This window comes from Acartia tonsa, chromosome 1 (genome assembly GCF_053477335.1).
Source record: "Acartia tonsa isolate MP-2025a chromosome 1, ASM5347733v1, whole genome shotgun sequence".
In the NCBI taxonomy this organism is placed as follows: Eukaryota; Metazoa; Arthropoda; class Copepoda; order Calanoida; family Acartiidae; genus Acartia; species Acartia tonsa.
The window spans coordinates 14,227,981-14,246,882 of NC_137260.1; the positions used below are offsets into that span (position 1 = coordinate 14,227,981).

Genomic DNA, 18,902 nt, shown 5'->3' on the forward strand with positions numbered 1-18,902 from the left:
CCAAAGAAGGTAGTTTTGTGTTTCAATATTGGGGATGTACATCAATTTATTGGCCTTTGTCTTATCCCTTTAGATCAATGAGTTGTTCTACCCTTTGACTTTAGGGCGATAATGATCTTGAAAATAGTCTAAAACCACACCAAAATAAAAGTGAAACCAAGTTGGACCAGCGATTTCCGACAATTTTGGATACAGACAAAAAACCTTAGTTCTGTATGTATATTAGAATGACAAGATTGAATGTTTAATGTCTATTTTATAGGTAAAAATAAACTCACGCTCTCTTATGCTTCCTCTCTCTCTCTTTTTTTCTCTGTCTCTTTCTCTCTCTATTCAAGGGTGATAAAAGGGAAATGCAGTTCTTCATAAAATGTTGTTTCATGGGGTTGTATACAACACCTTCTGCACACTTATGATCAAAAATATTGCAGACTATATTGTAAAATACCCTTTTTCCAAAATGATCATGTTTATGGGTTGCACTTGTTCTTGAGAGAAGGCAATTCCCCTACTTTTACTATAAATACCGCTCATCTGACATAGCAGCAGTAGGTCTTTATTTTGTCTTTAGTTATGAAATTTGTTTAGGCTAAGATTCGTACCTTTCTCTACCATGTGCAGATTTGCTGAATGCTATAGAAATATTACCAGTACTTGGATGTTGCACCAGATTTTCGTGTACTCTAATAAAGTAATTCTCACAGCCAGCTAAAGTTATAATACCCCAATCCACCCCCTGGATGAACAAACTATAATAAACGAGGTACATATTAGCTAGCTAAATTGGCGACAAATTTTCCCTTGTTAATATATACATGTATTCTATATACATTGCTAAAGTAAACCAGTTTTAAAAAATATAAAAAAGATAAACGGACATTGGAATTATAGAGTAGCTTCACTACTAATAATGGATATATTATTATTTGGATTTTCATGTTCTCTAATAAGGCTATATTAACATTTCCCCCTCTACCACATTTATATCCTCCTCTCTTTCTGGATGAACAAACTGACCAATACATGGGTTTCATTTTAGCAAGCTTAATTGACGATAATTTCCCCCTGTCATAATATCCATGTATATTCTACATCCATTATTAAAATCGTGACTATTTCTAAATTATGTTTATTTGGGATTAAGTCGGACAGAAAAACATTGTTTTTAATCATATTATGTAAAACTAGGGGATGCGCCACTAGCATCTAGAAGCTTTTAATGCTTTTAATTCAAAGGGATGGGGAAATTCCTAAAATCATTCCGGGACCAGGTAAAAGCAGTTAGTGAAAGGTTAGTAGAATAAAACCTTCCATCACATTTTCTACCGAATCCAACTTTTGAATAACATAGTTTAAATTAAGCGACACTTTTCAAGTTCGAGAGTATAAACAAGAATTATTTATAAAACAATCTACATTTCTAATTATATACTGCCATGCTAGTCATATATATGTCAAGATAAAATTCAAAAACTTTTTTATTCTTTACTTTAATTCTTTAAAGATTAAATAGATTCTACTTTTTAAAAGCTACTCTATAATTTGAAATGTCCATTTGAAAACATGATTATCTTATAGAATACATTTATAGAATACAGAATACATAGAATCTTTTTACAAAGGAGCATTTAGTATGTTATCTAATAAGTCCTTGGTTTATCAGTAATGCTTTGGTGAAAATTTTGTAAACAAATTATCATAATTGTCTGCTATAATAAATAGATTTTTTTTACATCTAATTAAATGTCAGAGGTAAAGTTGAATAGTCTGTATTACTTTTTTGCACTTTTAAAAAAATAATTATTTATATTTTTCATCAAATGCTTTTTTTATGTCAACACTGAAAAAATAGATTCTATTTTTGTTTTTTTTCCTGTTAAATGAGAAGATGGATGCAAAAAGTCCTTATAAACTGCTATTTGTTTTCGATGAACAACATTTTAAAGCTTTGAAATTTTGATTTTAACCCTTTGGAAGTGGTAATATTTTTATTTTACCCATATTGAACAAAATGAAAAATCGGCTTTTATGGGTTAGTTTTTAAATTTTTTTTTTGATAAAATTAGGTAACAACAATGATTCTGTATATACACAAAAGGATTTTTTCTTCAGTTGAAAATAGAAGTAGAAATTAACTAAAAACTGTTTAATTTTCCTCTAAAAGAAGGTGTATCAACTTTTTCACTTTTTATTTAAGATAGCTAGCCGGTTCTTTTAGTAAGTAGTAGATGTAAAATTTTTCATAGAATTCAGATATGCAATCGTTTTTTTTGTAGACCTCTTATTTTTTAAGTAATTTAAGTTTTAAAAAAAAAATTAAGTCGATTTTAAGGTACTAAAATGCAACAAAAAAAAGAAAGAAAATGGCCATTATGAACAAAAATAGTAAGATCTTTAATTTGACACCTTACTTTTTCAATTCTGTCAAGTAATTATTGAAAAAAAACGATTTTTTTAAACCCACGAGAATAAAAACTTTGAACTAAATTTTATCATTACCAAGGCATAAGAAATAGGCATTATATATACTGTTAGAATGAGAAAAATATTACAAATCCATTCTAAGCAAAATTGAAATAAAAAGTTTACAATATAGTTTATAAACTACAATAAAAGGAATTATTTACTAAGTATATTTGCAATTACTTTTATTTAATAGATTTTTCCAATTTTTAACATTTACAAAAGGGCCTGCTTTATTGCTTCAAGATCCATGTCAGATCTATATAGGAAATAAATGTCTATAAACGAGCTCAAGTTTTCCAAGGAATAAATGTTCAAAACTCATAGTGCTCCAATAATCCATAATAAACTCTCATTGCCCAGAACAATAAAACCCAATATTTTACTTTATTAAGAATAAATTAATTTTTTTTATTTTATCTTGCTATTTACATAATATTGAAGTATTTTATTACTATTCTTAAAAAAGAAAATTTAAATTCATAATATAGTAAATTTAAGAAAACTTAGTTTTAAAATGAGTTGATTCTAGCGCCCCTCCCTAATGTGTCCAAATTTTGAAACAAAAATTAAAAACATTTTAACCCTTTCCTGACGGTTATAAAAAATATATATTGGAAAATAAATTCCGTAATTTAAATTGCATTTTTGTAAGAATGAAAATGGCTTTATTATAAATACGTATTTGGAGATTAAATTAAGAAATCGAAAGAAAATGGAAGAAAACGCAAGTTAGAGAGAGGTTTTTTTTTAAAAACAAGAAAACGCTAAGGCAGATTGTTAATACGTTCATACGTATCAAAGGCTTTTATTATAAAATAAATAACTAAAATCAGCCGGACAGAAATTCTAACGTAAGTAGTTGAACTTGAAGTAATCTTTATGTGTAAGTTAATATATTTATCTCTTTCTATTTTAAATGCATAAGAATATTTTAAACTAGCGGATGTGTACCTAGCATCCAGGGGCTCTCAATTAAAAGGGGCAGAAACAGGCTAGAAAAAATAGCTCAAAACCATCTGAAAATGAAATAGCCTAATACCATCATGGGACCTATTTAAAGCTTACCTAAAATAGAGAACCCAATTGCTTCAGTAGTTATTGAGATCTTAACCTTCATAAAAAAAGTGGAAAAACATATTTTTGCAGACAGACTGACGGGCCAATTGAGATGCAGAGTAGATGCTCAATACTCTGTAAAATTTTACAAGGGAAAAATTCAACTTTCTATCAATCAAATGACAATCAGAGCATTACCGATAGACTGACAGACCAGGTAAATTATATAATGGATGCTTATTTGTAAAGGAGAACCATATCGATTCTGCGTTTATAGAGATCTTTTAGTACAGACAGACACACACACACACCGAGATCCTTTTACTTTATTTTAAGGACTATAGGCTAGACTTCTATTTTCAATAGAAGAAAAGGCACATTTCCCTACAGAAATTGATGTCATCTGGAGGGTTACAGACTAACCGACTAAATAAGGTAGAGAGTAGATATTCATCTATCAGGAAAATCTTCTATAGAAAAAATCAGTCGTGATCGTCTATCTAATTTTGAATTTGATAAATAAAATTTTTACATTTTAAATTAAATGCCTTGCAGGGTATTTTCGACAGGCTGACGGAATAAGTAAATCACATATTGGATGCTTAAAGGTATAGGGTATATTCTCAAAAATTAAAACCGTCTATCTTTAATAGCAGATGGAGAATTATGTTTTACCCTCAGACGGACATTTCTAATTAAAGAGGGGCTTTGCGTAAAAAATATTATATTTAATAAAAAAGCAAGGTCAGCCAAAGTGAGGATTAGGGTGCTTTCCCATATCGAGTGCATATCGAGCATTGAAAATACACTTCCATATTTTAGAAATAAATTGTAAATTAGAAGGGATAGTTTTTTTTTGCATAAGCCTAACTCCTGCATGGGGCCCTAACCCACCAAGGTTTACCCTTGATGTGCCCTTACTCTTGATAAGATATTAATTATAGAACATATAGAATTTCTTAGAAATTTTAAAGCTAAACAAGGATGACATCATTTATAAGTCCTTAGTAAAGCTAATAAACATGGAAATCTTTACAATAGAATTTATATAATATCTTTGATAGTAGATGCATATCAAAGCATTCCAACAGACGGACGGACAAAGTAAGTTCATCAGTATGGGGATGTTTTTAATTCCAGCCATTGATCTTTTATAACTAAAGAGAAATTCACGTTTACTTCTTTACGGTTTCTTTCAGACAGACAGACAGACATTTCAATTAGAGTACCAAGAAACATATGATAACATCCATAAACTTTGTGAAGTTCATAAAAATCTAATAAAATAGACGGACAATATGGTTAAAACATTAGATGTCAATAGAAATATATACAGTAAACTTAAAACATAAAATATCATAAAATCTAATTACTAAAACTTTAGCATAATGGACGGACTGACTGACAAAGTTAATTAAATATATATGATGCTTTTTAGTCAGCGAAATCCTCACAGACAAATTTGCTTTTCATTTTTAATTTTAAGTAAATCATAATTCTGATTTTGTACCAGACAGACATACAAAGTTCGGCCACAGTAAAAGTGTCTGACTATGACGTCAGAAAAAAATAACAATTAACCAATGAGAAGCCAGTATTCACAATGGTAAAATATATAGCGGCCTCTCATTGGTTAGTTGTTAATTTTTTCTGACGTCATAGTCAGACACTTTTACTGTGACAAGTTCAAGTAAGATTTTCTGCTAAAATATTTTTTAGTAGAGAAGCTACTCTATAATTTATAATATAATAATTTTTCCTAATAACTCGGACCCTAAGGCGGCTTAGGGCCGCTTCGTCATATATTAATAATTGCATTAGCCTTCTACCTTTCCAGTACGGATATTTAATATTCTCAAGAGCATTACAGACCAGCGAACAACGTGAGCTGTAGGCTAGTATGAAAATATTATATTATATTATACAGGCAACCACCTTATTTTTTGAATTGAGAATAGAAATGGGAAGGGGGTAAAGAGGGGGTAACTAGGGGATGACGAAAGTGTTGCCTGTACAACAAAATACAATAGGCCATTTTTTCATTTTGTATTTTTTTACTTTTTTTCAATTTTGCTTACAATGGATTCGTAATATTCTTCTGATTCTAAAGGTATATATGAACCCATATTTTTTTTACCTGTGAAATGATAAAATTAAGTTCAAAGTTTTTATTCTCGTGGGTTTAAAAAAATCAATTTTTTCAATAATTACCTGACAAAATTCAAAAAGTAAGGTTTCAAATTAAAGATCTTACTATTTTTGTTCATAATGGCCATTTTTTTCCCTTTTTTTGTTGCGTTTTAGTACCTTAAAATCGACTTAATTTTAAAAAAAAAACTTAAATTACTTAAAAAATAAGAGGTCTACAAAAAAACGATTGCATATCTGAATTCTATGAAAAATTTTACATCTCCTACTTACTAAAAGAACCGGCTAGCTATCTTAAATAAAAAGTGAAAAAGTTGATACACCTTCTTTTCACAGAAAATGGTACCTCCTGCAAAAACCGCTGCATTTTAGATTTTATTGAAAAGTGAAATTAAGTTACCTAACCTAGGGTAATGAAATGCACTATGTCACAATTCAGGTTCTGACACAAAAGTCAAATCACCTTCGATGGCATTGTGTGTTATTCATAACAAATTTAATTAAAATCACTGGATAATAGCGTTTTAAAATAACTATACAAAAGGCAACAAGAATGACAACATTCATTAAACATACAAAGGAACAAAAGAATTTTTTTAAAAATTATATGGGTGAAATGCTTTTTCGCAATGTGTTTTTTGTTGCATTATTTAATCCACTAACATCTAATATAAATTAATAATTACTTGGTTTACTACTTCCAAAACATTTCCGCTTTACACCTTTACAGACCTACAAATACAAACACAAAATTATTCCTTCTGTAGATTAAGTTTAATGGTTGAACCTTTGGAACACTCAACTCTTTTAACTAACCAATCAAAATTTACTAAAGTCCCCAAAGTCAACAAATACGAAAATGGTATAATAAACTTTGGTAAAAGATCACACTTTCAATGGATTTTTTTATTTATCTTTAGCTTTTAATGGTCAAATATTGAATATACTTTGAGCGTTGTTTTGTGACAGACAATCACTATTCTACCACCATATAAGCATCTGTCAATCATATTATATTCAGTTGACAATTTGAAAAAACTATGATTTTCTTTAACGGAAAAAGAGAAAATTTCAAGAGATATATTTTATTTATTTTTTTATTTAAAGTCAAAGTAATAAATAAAATTTTTACCATTTAAATTAAATTTTAATAAATCTGAATTTGTTTATTCAATATACATGTCATTCATTTGTCGATTAATTTAGAGCAGGTTTTAAATTTAGACAATTCAATGGCCAATGAGAGCGGTGTAGGTCAACCTAAAAGAATTACAGGGAACCTAAAGTATTTTGTCCACAAAAAAATTTAATGGATTATGTCGATTATTCCAAAAAGGCTGTCATTTATTACATATTATCAAAATGCTATTATAAGAAGTCTTTGCTTACAAATGATACAATATTAAGATACTAGCGGCTACGCCCATATCATCTTGGAGATCTGTATTTGACGGAGCGGAGAGTGGCCAGAATAATAGCTTAAAACCGCCCCAAGACTAAAATCTGTAAATAAAATAGCATAAAAGCATCACAGGCATATTTAAAGCTTACCTAAAGAACAAATAGAAAACTTTAATAGAGAACTCAAACGGTTCAGTGATAGTTGAGAACTTAAGCTTTAGACAAAAACCTTAATACTTTATATTTAAGGATACCATTAATGAACAAACATTTTTTTAACTGATCAAATCCAGTTCATCACCTAGAGGCTAGGGGCGAAGCCGCTAGTACTTTATATAATAGAATACCACTAATGAACAAACATCATCTATTCTAACAATGATATTATAGTGTCATGTTGATATGATAACAGTATTTTAGTTTGATATCCGCATAATTGAACAGGATAAGCCATTTAAATTTCATCACTAAAATCACGAAAAAAGTAAAAATGTATTTTTCCAAATTTGTGGCTTGCTATGGCTAGCAATAGCTACCCAAAACGAAGTGAAGCTTCAAACTAATTGAATATTTGTAAAATTTGGTTTCAATGTTAATATATTCCTGCTAGGCGCAAACAGTGGGGGGTCGGGGTGTGCATACGTTACAAAATATATATAACTAGCCAAATAAAAGTTTGTAGTTTTATTGTTGGCACAACAACTCTATTCCTTGTGCATGTCTGTATGTCTGACTGTTACAACTAACAAAGTCTAAATTATCTAATAGGCTTCTCTATTACACGATTCATCCTTTTTTTATGAAAAATGTGAGATTTTTTGCTTATTTACTCAGGCAAATTTAGAATAACCTGACTAGATAGTAATATTGAGATATCATATCATCAAGTTTTATTGTATTTAATTAACTTATGGTTATTTCTATGCCTTATCCTATTTATTATTAAGCATGTATAACAAAATTTACATGATTTTCATAAAATTTGAATCTTTCTTTTTGTATAAACACCAAAAATGTCTTTCTCTCTTTCCAATTCTTTCCAATTCTATCCAATTTTCTCTTTCTTTCTCTTTCTCTCTTTCTTTATATTTGTTAAAGCTAATACAAGGTGTGTATATGGTATACTCAGGGATACAAGGGATAATATGTTTATATTTGTTAAAGCTAATACAAGGTGTGTATATGGTATACTCAGGGATACAAGGGATAAGATGTTTATATTTGTTAAAGCTAATACAAGGTGTGTATATGGTATACTCAGGGATACAAGGGATAAGATGTTTATATTTGTTAAAGCTAATACTTTCTTTCTCTTTCTCTCTTTCTTTATATTTGTTAAAGCTAATACAAGGTGTGTATATGGTATACTCAGGGATACAAGGGATAAGATGTTTATTTTTGTTAAAGCTAATACACGATGAATTAAATGATTCTACACACCTTTAATCCCCCTGGTCTTACAAGGCATTAAGAAAGAAATACACACTGAAAAATTTAGAGGAAAAATATTTATCCATTGTACAATCCCTGTATCCCTGGCTTTCATCTAAAAGTGAATGACATTTATACATTCATAGATATTTACATAACCTCTATCTATCTATCTACATACTTTTAACTTGGGGCATTTGAGGGAAGGTGTAAGTTTACCCTTCACTATCAACTCTATTTTTTAAAGTAAAAGAAAGTTTTGGGTGAGGATGTATATTTTTCCAGGGGGGATTTATCTTGGGAGGCTGGAGGAACCCTCCTCTTTATATTTATAAATCTTCCCCGGACCTATAAGAAGCGTCACTGTAAAAGATATATATATTCAGATTTCAAAATAAACACTTTCTTTCATTTTATCAACAAATATTAAAGTGAATTAAATATTGATTTTATTTTCTTCAAATTATGTTATTTTCTAAACTGAATTTTTATCTTAAAAGAAATTTTTCTTGGTTATTAAAAGCTTGGATGGTTTATATAAAACTAGCGTCTGCGCCCCTAGCATCTAGGGGCTCTAAATTCGAAGGGATATGGAAGGGCAGAAAAATAGCTTAAAACCATACCTAGGCTTATTTATAAAATTAGAATAGCCTGAAACCATCTCAGGACCTATAAGAAGCTCCCCTCTAAAGGAGTACCATATCGGTTCAGTGGTGAGCAAAATCCTTCGCTACAAACAAAAAAAGCTTAGTACTTTATATTATAGGATTGACAAACATACATTCATCTTTAAAGTAGATATGCACATTAGTATCTGCTTATTCATTTCACACATATGCCCTTTATGAATATTTATTAGAATTAATTAACATTTCAATATTCTACATAAAGGCTTAAACAGAGGGGGGGGGGGGGGGGAGATTCACTTACTTAGATTTGCTATTGGGGGATGCAAGGATATCCCAATGGGGGGTGGTGTTACCCAACCAAAATTTTATAATCATAATCAATTTTATAAATCCCCCCCCTCGCCATCCACAAAATTGTAAGGGGGTTCTTTACATCATACAAAAGTCATATTACCCTTCTTTTATGATTTTTAACCCTTTACTTGCAATCAACAGCTTGGACGTCCTTCAAAAACTACCCTTTACCTGTAAATGTAAATTTTTACATCTAATGTGACATATTGCATACATATATATAATTCCCCTAAAATTTTCTAAATAAAAACAAATTTATAATTCCCTTAAAAATTTTGACGTAAGCAAACGGGTGGCGTCAATAATTATTATTTGATATTACTGTCGGTTAGTCAGCTCAAGTATGCTATACAGGGTAAATACCTAGGTAAGGGACCAGTCGATAATGATCCTCTGGCGACTCTTAAACCTAACAGGGTCAGAGCTGTCTATTATCAGAATACCTGTCCCTGCCCCTCTCATCTTAATTCAGTCTGCTAAACACATCTTATATGTGATACACTATTTTTTTTTGGAGGCTTTATTGATGACTGGGCTAGGGGAATACCACAGGATCTGTGACTTGAGTTATAGGGGCAATAACAAGGTAAGGGACCAGTCGAAAATTATCCTCTGGCGACCCTTGTACCTAACAATGTTAGAGCATTCTGCTCTTAATAAAACTGTCCCTGCCCAGGATCTGTGACTTGAGTTATAGGGGCAATAATAAGGTAAGGGACCAGTCGAAAATTATCCTTAATTCATCCTCTGGCGACCCTTGTACTTAACAGTTTTAGAGCATTCTGCTCTTAATAAAACTGTCCCTGCCCCTCCTTTCTTTATTCAGTCTGCCAATCACACCTTAAATGTGATCCATTATAATCTGAGGAATTAAAATATGACTGAATGAAGGGAATGTCACAGATTGTAAAAATCTTTTTTATTTAACCAATGTAATTTTGAAATGCTATTCTTTTATATATGTGTACATAAACAATTTTTACCCAACTTGAATATTTTAAATGAGTTTTAAATTAATATTGTTATACTTTTAATGTAATCTTTGTAAGTAAATGATAAAGACAAATAAAGAATCAAATAATAATAATAACTTTTAAAATCATTAAAAACAAATGTTTTTTTTTGGAAAACTTTTCTGTATGGTGGCGATTGATATAAATAGTGATGTAATGGGGGCATAGAGACGTCTTAGGGTGTGGGTAAATGGGTGTTTACCCCCCTCAAACTCTAAAACACCCCTCATACTACCCACTCAAAATTTTAAAAAAATACATTAGATTACCCCCCTCAAACCTTTGAAATCTCTCATTTTACCCCCTTTAATATAAAAAGCTTGGTCTCCTTGTTTTATTATAATTCTTCTGCAAGTGACTAGGGACATTATCCTCCCCCAAGAAATTGCCCTTTCCCCCTCAATAAAAGTAAAAGTGTGGCCAAAGAAGAAAAAAGGAGATATCGTTAAAAATAAATAAATATTGTTATTTATCACATCGTATTATAGACAGCTTTGGGAGATATTAAAATCAAAATCATAAGATTAAAACCTAACCTAAAAACCTAACAAAACTGGTATGCACTTTATGATTTTTTTAGTTATTAAGTTATTAGTTAGTGGAAAATTGTCTGCAATACAATGCTATACACATTTTTTCAGTGTGGCTAAAAACCGGCTCTATGCCAGCGGATATTAATTGGTTTCGAAGCCCTTCTGGAAAAAGAATTAAAATACCCTTATTACTCAAAACTTGTAGTACTCTCCTAAAAATTATAAAATAGAAGAAATGTCATAAAAATTCACATAAAAAAATTTCATCTTTGAAGTTCAGATTTGCATTTTAGTATGTGTAAAATTATTACAGTCAAGTAGGATAAAATGGGACACTACCCAACTTAAAACATAATATATTTAGGTATATATCATATGATATTATTTCAGTTAATATGGATAAAATGGGACATAATTCAGCTTGGGACAAGAAATATGGGGATATTTTAGTATATATAAAATTATTACAGTTAATATGAATACGAAAATGGGACATAATTAAGCTTGGGACAAGATATATGGGGATATTTTAGTATATATAAAATCATTATAGTTTATATGGATAAAATGGGACATAATTAAGCTTAGGACAAGATATATGGGGATATTTTAGTATATATAAAATTATTACTGTTTATATGGATAAAATGGGACATATCTTAGCTAGGGACAAGATATATGAGAATATTATTGTATATATATAAAATTATTACAGTTAATATGGATAAAATGGGACATAATATAGCTTGGGTCAAGATATATGGGGATATTTTAGTATATATAAAATCATTGCAGTTTATATGGATAAAATGGGACATATTTTGTCTAGGGAAAAGATATATGGGAATATTATTGTATATACATATATAATATTATTACAGTTTATGTGGATAAAATGGGACATAATTAAGCTTAGGACAAGATATATGGGGATATTATAGTATGTATAATATTATTACAGTTTATATGGATAAAATAGGACATAATATAGCTTGGGACAAGATATATGGGAATATTATTGTATATATATAAAATTATTACAGTTTATGTGGATAAAATGGGGCATAATTCAGCTTAGGACAAGATATATGGGGATATTATAGTATGTATAATATTATTACAGTTTATATGGATAAAATAGTACATAATATAGCTTGGGACAAGATATATGGGGATATTATTGTATATATATATAAAATCATTACAGTTTATATGGATAAAATGGGACATAATATAGCTTGGTACAAGATATATGGAGATATTTTAGTATATATAAAATCATTACAGTTAATATGGATAAAATGGGACAATATCCAATTTGGGACTAGATTTATGGGGATATTTTAGTATGTATAATATTATTACAGTTTATATGGATAAAATGGGACATAATTAAGCTTGGGACAAGATGTATGTGGATATTTTAGTATGTATAATATTATTACAGTTTATATGGATAAAATGGGACATAATTAAGCTTGGGACAAGATGTATGTGGATATTTTAGTATGTATAATATTATTACAGTTTATATGGATAAAATGGGACATAATTAAGCTTGGGACAAGATATATGTGGATATTTAAGTATATATAATATTATTACAGTTTATATGGATAAAATGGGACATAATTAAGCTTGGGACAAGATGTATGGGGATATTTTAGTATATATAAAATTATTACAGTTTATATGGATAAAGTGGGACATAATATAGCTTGGGACAAGATATACGGGGATATTTTAGTATTTATAAAATCATTGCAGTTTATATGGATAAAATGGGACATAATTCAGTTCTACAAAATAATATATAAGCTGGTTAAAAGCTAACTTCTCTACAATTAAATATTGTTATAGTACAGGATAAATTATTACTCCAGCTGTTTTATAGATCTGAAGCAACACACACACACAATCACATCGACAAATATTTCATTGTATACGATATTTAAATTAATAAATTCTAGATTTGTAATGTATTTGAATTTAATTTTATGACTTATTAATTATGTATAAATGCTGTATTTTAAAGTATGTTGGTGTTCAGTCAATGAATATAAAGAAATTCAATTCTATATTAGGCTATATTTTTACTTTATGACTTTAATTAACTTATGGATGAAAACACTGGTTTTGAGCCTTGGTGAAAACAAACATGTATAGTATAGTAATTAAGTTAAAATCATAATATTATTCTTAGTTTCTCTTGTAGCAGAAGGTTATTTTTAAGTTGTTTTGTGGGAATATTTCTGTGCGTGCTTTAGCAAAGGAGAAGAGAGATATACGGTGTACATACAAAAATAGCAAGTTTAAATTTATGTTTCTAATTGTACTTAATATTCATTGTAGCAGTTAAAGATATCTTAAACTTATAGAAAAGCAAGCAATAGTTTAAGAAATTACATTTTCAAAAATCCAATTAACAATATATATATAAAGCCCTTAATTTCATGTGAAAACTTGTAAAAGGCAAAAACAAATGTTTAGGCTAAAGAGTTGCTTTTAAAAAAAATTTACCACATATACACTGAATTTTTCAGAAAAAAATATATCTATACTACAATTTATCAGGCTTAAATTAAACACCATGTTAACCAAAAAATACAGGGACTTAACCTAAAGATAAAAAACTTCGCTAAATGGAAAGGTAGAAAAAATTCTCCTGTTTTAAAAGTACACCGCTCAGAGATGAGTTCTCGGATAACCTGTAAATTAAGTCAAGCGGCCACAAGCATTTTATACAGCATGAGGCAACATCCATAAAAATATAAGTACACCACCCATAATCCTCTCCAATAAATTTTGATTTTATAAGACAAAAATGAGAATGTTAACATCCACATGTAAGAAAGCTAACATAATATAAACAGGAGAATCTGCAATAAAAATTAAAGACTTATCATCATATAAAAGTAACAAGATGTCTGCCTGTATGTGTTTCTGTCTGTTCCGTAGGATCTCGGTATTTTGGGCTGGGTACCACAACTTCCAACGATAAATCGCCCACAGAAAATGTACCCCCAGCCCAGCCCATAAGTTTTTACTATTTCTTAAATTAAATTTGAAAATGGGCATAGGTCGACTTGCATTCACCACCTCCCCTCCTAAACACTAGTATTTTTTTAATAGTTAATAGTGGTTCACTATTAGAATAAGGGAATTTACTTAAGATTCACAGCAAATCTTACAATCTCACAATTTTTAGAATCATCTGAAAGAGAAAATTTTCTCCTCTGTCCTTGCAATTTGCCTTAATTTTATGAGTAAGATGTGACTGACCTAGAAACCAAAGCTTTTTTATTTGTAGCACAGCTACTCTTTTATTTTAGTATGTAATTACGTCCTTCCTCAACTCTTTCGCTCTATCGCTCTAGTCTCAAGTCTAGAATATTTACGCAGTCTAGACTCAAACGTTTTAAGCAGTTTCTATACATTATCTTAATATAGTTTTCTTTTCTATACATTCATTAAAACTACTATTTGCTTTTGTTGTAGCTGCGCTACTTATGAACATAATTGTCCTTGTTAACATAACATTTAATAAAAAATGACAAATTTTTAAATTAAATATATTCTTAAATCATAAAAATTTAAATTAAGTAATATCTATTTACAAACAATTCATTTAGCCTTTTTCACATACTTATATGAAACAGAAAAAAAACGAATAAACAATTTAAAAGCCTACAATTTTTCATGCTCGTAATTGTCAATATTAAAATCTTGGTAGCTGTCATAATGTTTGAGAATATCTTGTCTTGAGTTCAGCTTCTCTGGAACTGATCTGTTCTGTTTTATAAGTTCACTGTCTCCGTTTTCCAGTGTTTTTGTAGTCTAAACACAAAAAATAATACTTTTATGAAAGTAATAGGATATGCGTTTGGGCGGTGACCCTTTCCCGATTTTGTATTGTGTCTTTAAAATCAGCTAATAGAGTCGGAAATATATACACTACCAAGTCCCTAAAAAAGAACAGAATTAAATTTGCCAGCAGACGAAAAGGGTCTCCATGCACCACTTAGGCCAGGTATTTGTCTGGATCATACCTTTATTCTTTTTCTAATTGTTCAGAAAAATTTTAAGAATGAGATACATCCATAAAAGTTCGATTTATTCTGTTTTTTTAGAGCTTCGCCAAGTATGTCACATCGTCCTTAGCGCATAAGCACTTACCTTGTTAACTTTCAGAATTCCTTGGCTCCCATAGCCAGAATCTTTTTTACTTTCCAACCTGAAAGAAAAAAGATTTAACAAAAAGAAAAGGATAGTCCTTAAATTCACAGTAAGTAGGTAGTGGTAGTTGCCAGAGAGAGAGAGAAAGAGAGAGAGAGAGAGAGAGAGAGAGAGAGAGAGAGAGAGAGAGAGAGAGAGAGAGAGAGAGAGAGAGAGAGAGAGAGATAGAGAGGACAATTGGCTGCTTATAACACTAGTCTCAAAGTTTTTAAACAACGTTTTCTTATTAGTTGGCTATACAACTTTGGACACTTTTACTAAATTTTGATTGGTTGGTTTATTAATTTGAGTGTTCAAACCACTAATATTAATCTACAGAAGGGGTAATTTTGATTTGATAATTTTGGGAATGAACATGAATTTATCGGCCATTGTCTTATCCCTTTAGATCCCTGGGTAGTTGCAAACTAAACTTTAGAAAAAATATGTTTAGTAATAATGATAAAGTTAAGAATAAGATAAAATGATATAAAATCACGAAACCTTCATGAAAATATTTATATGTCTTTCATTTGTTGCATTACCTATGGACCGACAGACAAAATAAGTTGTATAATAGATATTCTTTTGAAAGTTATCTTTACATTATAGTAAGCAATTTAGAATAGTGCCTAATAAAAAAATAACGCCAAACAATACAATGAATGGCCAGTTAGTTTACAATTAACTTTGGTCAATGCTATATATATTGTCCTCTCATTGATAATTTGTATTGTATGAAATCATTTTTTATTATGCAATATAAGCTGCTTCGCAATCTATCTTAAATAGAAGCCGAGAAAATCGCATTTACTCAGCTCATCTATTATCTAAACTAACCTGGCAAGTTCTTCTGCTGTAAATTCTTCAGGTTCTGTATCTTCTGACATATTCACCTAATAAATATTAATATATCAGGAAAAGTTTAATTGTAATTTTTTACTCAATATTATATGCAAAATTCTGCTTATGGAAGCCTCCAAAAAAAGTTCTGCTATAAGCAAATTAAATTAAAGATTATGCTGTGTTATATTTTTTTCAGAAATCTTAAGAGATAAAACATGCGACTGTAATTGATAAACATCTCCAATGATGATAAACAAAATCAACCCTTAAATAATTATTAGTTGAAAAATTTGAGCATTACTTGTTACGAACCAACCAACCAATACAAGAGCCAAAATTTTTTAAGCTATTGAATAAGAGAAAATGATATATAATTAAGTTTAACCTGAGCTATGATTTGCAATTTGTGAGCGTCTTGCACATTATTTTCTTGAGTGGCTGTATCCAAGGTTTCTGCTTCTGACGAATCTCCGTTTTCTGAACAGAATATGTTAAGTAATAATTTTTGGAGGGGGGTGGGGGGCGGAGTATGTTACTTTGGAAAATAGCTCCAACCAATAGATTAATGCCTTCCCTGGACCTTTACTAAACTTATCTCAAAATTGTGGAGTATCTCTTTGAGGAGATTGTCGGAATCCTCCCGGAAGATAATTATAAAAATCTAGATCTATGAGAAGCTTCACTGTAAAGGAGAACCATATCGGTCTAGCGTTTAGCAAGATTCTTGAGTAAACACTGTCAGACATCCTGTTACTTTTATATAAGAACCAGGATTCTTATTAACCTGTAATTTCAACTGTTTCTGTCTCCTCCTCCCATCTAACTCCATGCGAATTCTGTCCAATTTATTTCATTTTAATATCAAATTATATAATAATTGACACAAGCTCTTAATTAGTAAGTTGACCATCCTTGAACTATAGCTTTTTTATAATTAGGGTCGGTCAGTCCGTCCGTAACGGATAGCTTTTTTTTGTTAATTTAGGCATGTTAGAATTGTCCTATCGATTTCAAACTTTGCATGATGGTTCCTGTAGTAATTAGCCACGATTAAGAAAGCACAGCAACTCTATAATTGTTACCAGAATGTCCGTACGTCCATTTTGGACATGTTGATTTTTTATGTGATAAAATCATCTGATTGATCTGATTTTTGGATTACTGATTCCTATTACAATAAGGTACAATATTATGAGTGGAGCATAAAAAATGTCAATATGGCTTTAAACAGAATTTTGAAGAAGTTTTGCAACAAATTTACGTATAATTTTGTCAAACCTTATATTTTCATATTTTGTATATTCAGTTCTGACACTCAACAAAAGTTAATGTTCTTCTGTGATATCGTTTCAGAGCTTCGCTTTTATGGATGTTGTCATCCTTGTTAAGATTTGAATTTAAGAATGGAGTTATGATATTATTTTGAGGAAAGTTCAAGTTGACAGTCTAAAAGACTGCATCGTAGGCAGCAATAATTGATTTTGTGATTTCAGCTGTTTTGGTGTTTTTTTCTTAGTAGAATTGATTGGTTATACCTTATTCTTGAATCGTAGGCCCAATTGATAAAATAAAATTGTAGTTTTTTTTCTTTCATTGTTAAAATAAAGAATATTTTTACAATTATTTTTAGACAAAGTAGCAAAATGGAAAAGGTCTTTCTTTCTTTCCTCTTAGATATCTTAAACGGCTCAACAGAATGGGTTAGGCTTTAGATGGGTCTATTTTTTTAGGAAGAAAGACATTTTACATAAACTTAAAATCTATTCTAAACAAGTAAATTTGAAATAACCCTTCCTTTAGATTTTCTGTAGACACTTCACTGCTTCTAAAAGTATAAACAATATGATAAGACTTTTGGATTATTGCTATGGGTATAATTTCTAAGATTCATTGCTTTTCCTTTTTATGGCAAAAAAACGCTGTAAAATTGTTTTTTTATTGTTTTTATATACCTTTTTCTAGTAAATCTGTTGTGCTTAAGAATTCCAGTTGCGCCCTTGTGTGTTCCTGTATAAAAAAATGTTTGTAGAAAATACGTGGGGGAAATTGTCGTTGTTGCTAACATGGATATCATTTATTGGTCAGTACGTTTGTCTAGGAAGAGGGTAGGGGATATTGTAAAGGGATTCGATGGGGTTATCATTATTTTAGCCAGCTGCTAGATTCACTTCATTACAGAACATAAACATTTTGTACAGGGAAAAAAAATTTATAGGTTTCGTGACTTTGTTAGAGATTCCTTTTTATTTTAACCCATTTAAAAATAGACTAATTTAATGGTTAACCTTCCATATGATGGATGTAGTTCAGTGAATGTTCAATTTGGTCTTGTGACTCTTCATTCTTCTACATTAATATACTAGTTTTGTCTTTTAGTATTTAAATATCTATAAATTAAAAAAATCTCTTTTAAAATATGTTTATCCACATCTGAACCTATTCTATTTTTGTTTGTTAATCTATAAAATCTCTCAATTTACAAACCACTCTGCAATTACTTTAGTATTATTAGTATCTAAAGAACACAGTAATAGTGTCTGACTGATTATGACGTAACAAAAAAATTAGCCAATGAGAGGCCGTTATTGACCAATGGTAAAATTTATAGTGGCCTCTCATTGGCTAATTTTTTTTGTTACGTCATAATCAGTCAGACACTATTACTGTGTTCGTATCTAAATACTTTTAGATGTAATCGTTATACTAGCAGCTTGGTTGCTAGAATTAAGTGGCTCTGTATTCAAATGTGGAATCAGAAAAATAGCAATACTAACATAAAATATAATACTATATGATAATACTTTGTATTA

General features: G+C 29.9%; 1 protein-coding gene across 1 annotated transcript; it reads right to left on the reverse strand.

Moving 5' to 3' along the window:
- Positions 1–14,589: 14,589 nt before the first annotated feature.
- On the reverse strand, positions 14,590–18,457 carry LOC145313417 (uncharacterized). The gene is made up of 8 exons (XM_080152811.1): positions 18,378–18,457; positions 18,045–18,099; positions 17,887–17,917; positions 16,877–16,928; positions 16,478–16,569; positions 16,087–16,142; positions 15,208–15,265; positions 14,590–14,868 (listed from the first exon to the last, which is right to left on the reverse strand). Exons 1-8 carry the CDS (start codon positions 18,382–18,384, stop codon positions 14,719–14,721), a joined length of 501 nt encoding a protein of 166 aa, XP_080008937.1. The 5' UTR covers positions 18,385–18,457; the 3' UTR covers positions 14,590–14,718.
- Between the last annotated feature and the right edge of the window lie 445 nt (positions 18,458–18,902).

Excerpts from the sequence above, each read along its gene's own strand:
- LOC145313417 (XM_080152811.1), bottom strand. Across the intron at positions 17,918-18,044 it reads AACAGATTTACTAGAAAAAG|AAGCAGTGAAGTGTCTACAG; the intron begins GTATATAAAAAC and ends TTATACTTTTAG. Across the intron at positions 16,570-16,876 it reads AGAAACAGTTGAAATTACAG|AAAACGGAGATTCGTCAGAA; the intron begins GTTAATAAGAAT and ends TATTCTGTTCAG.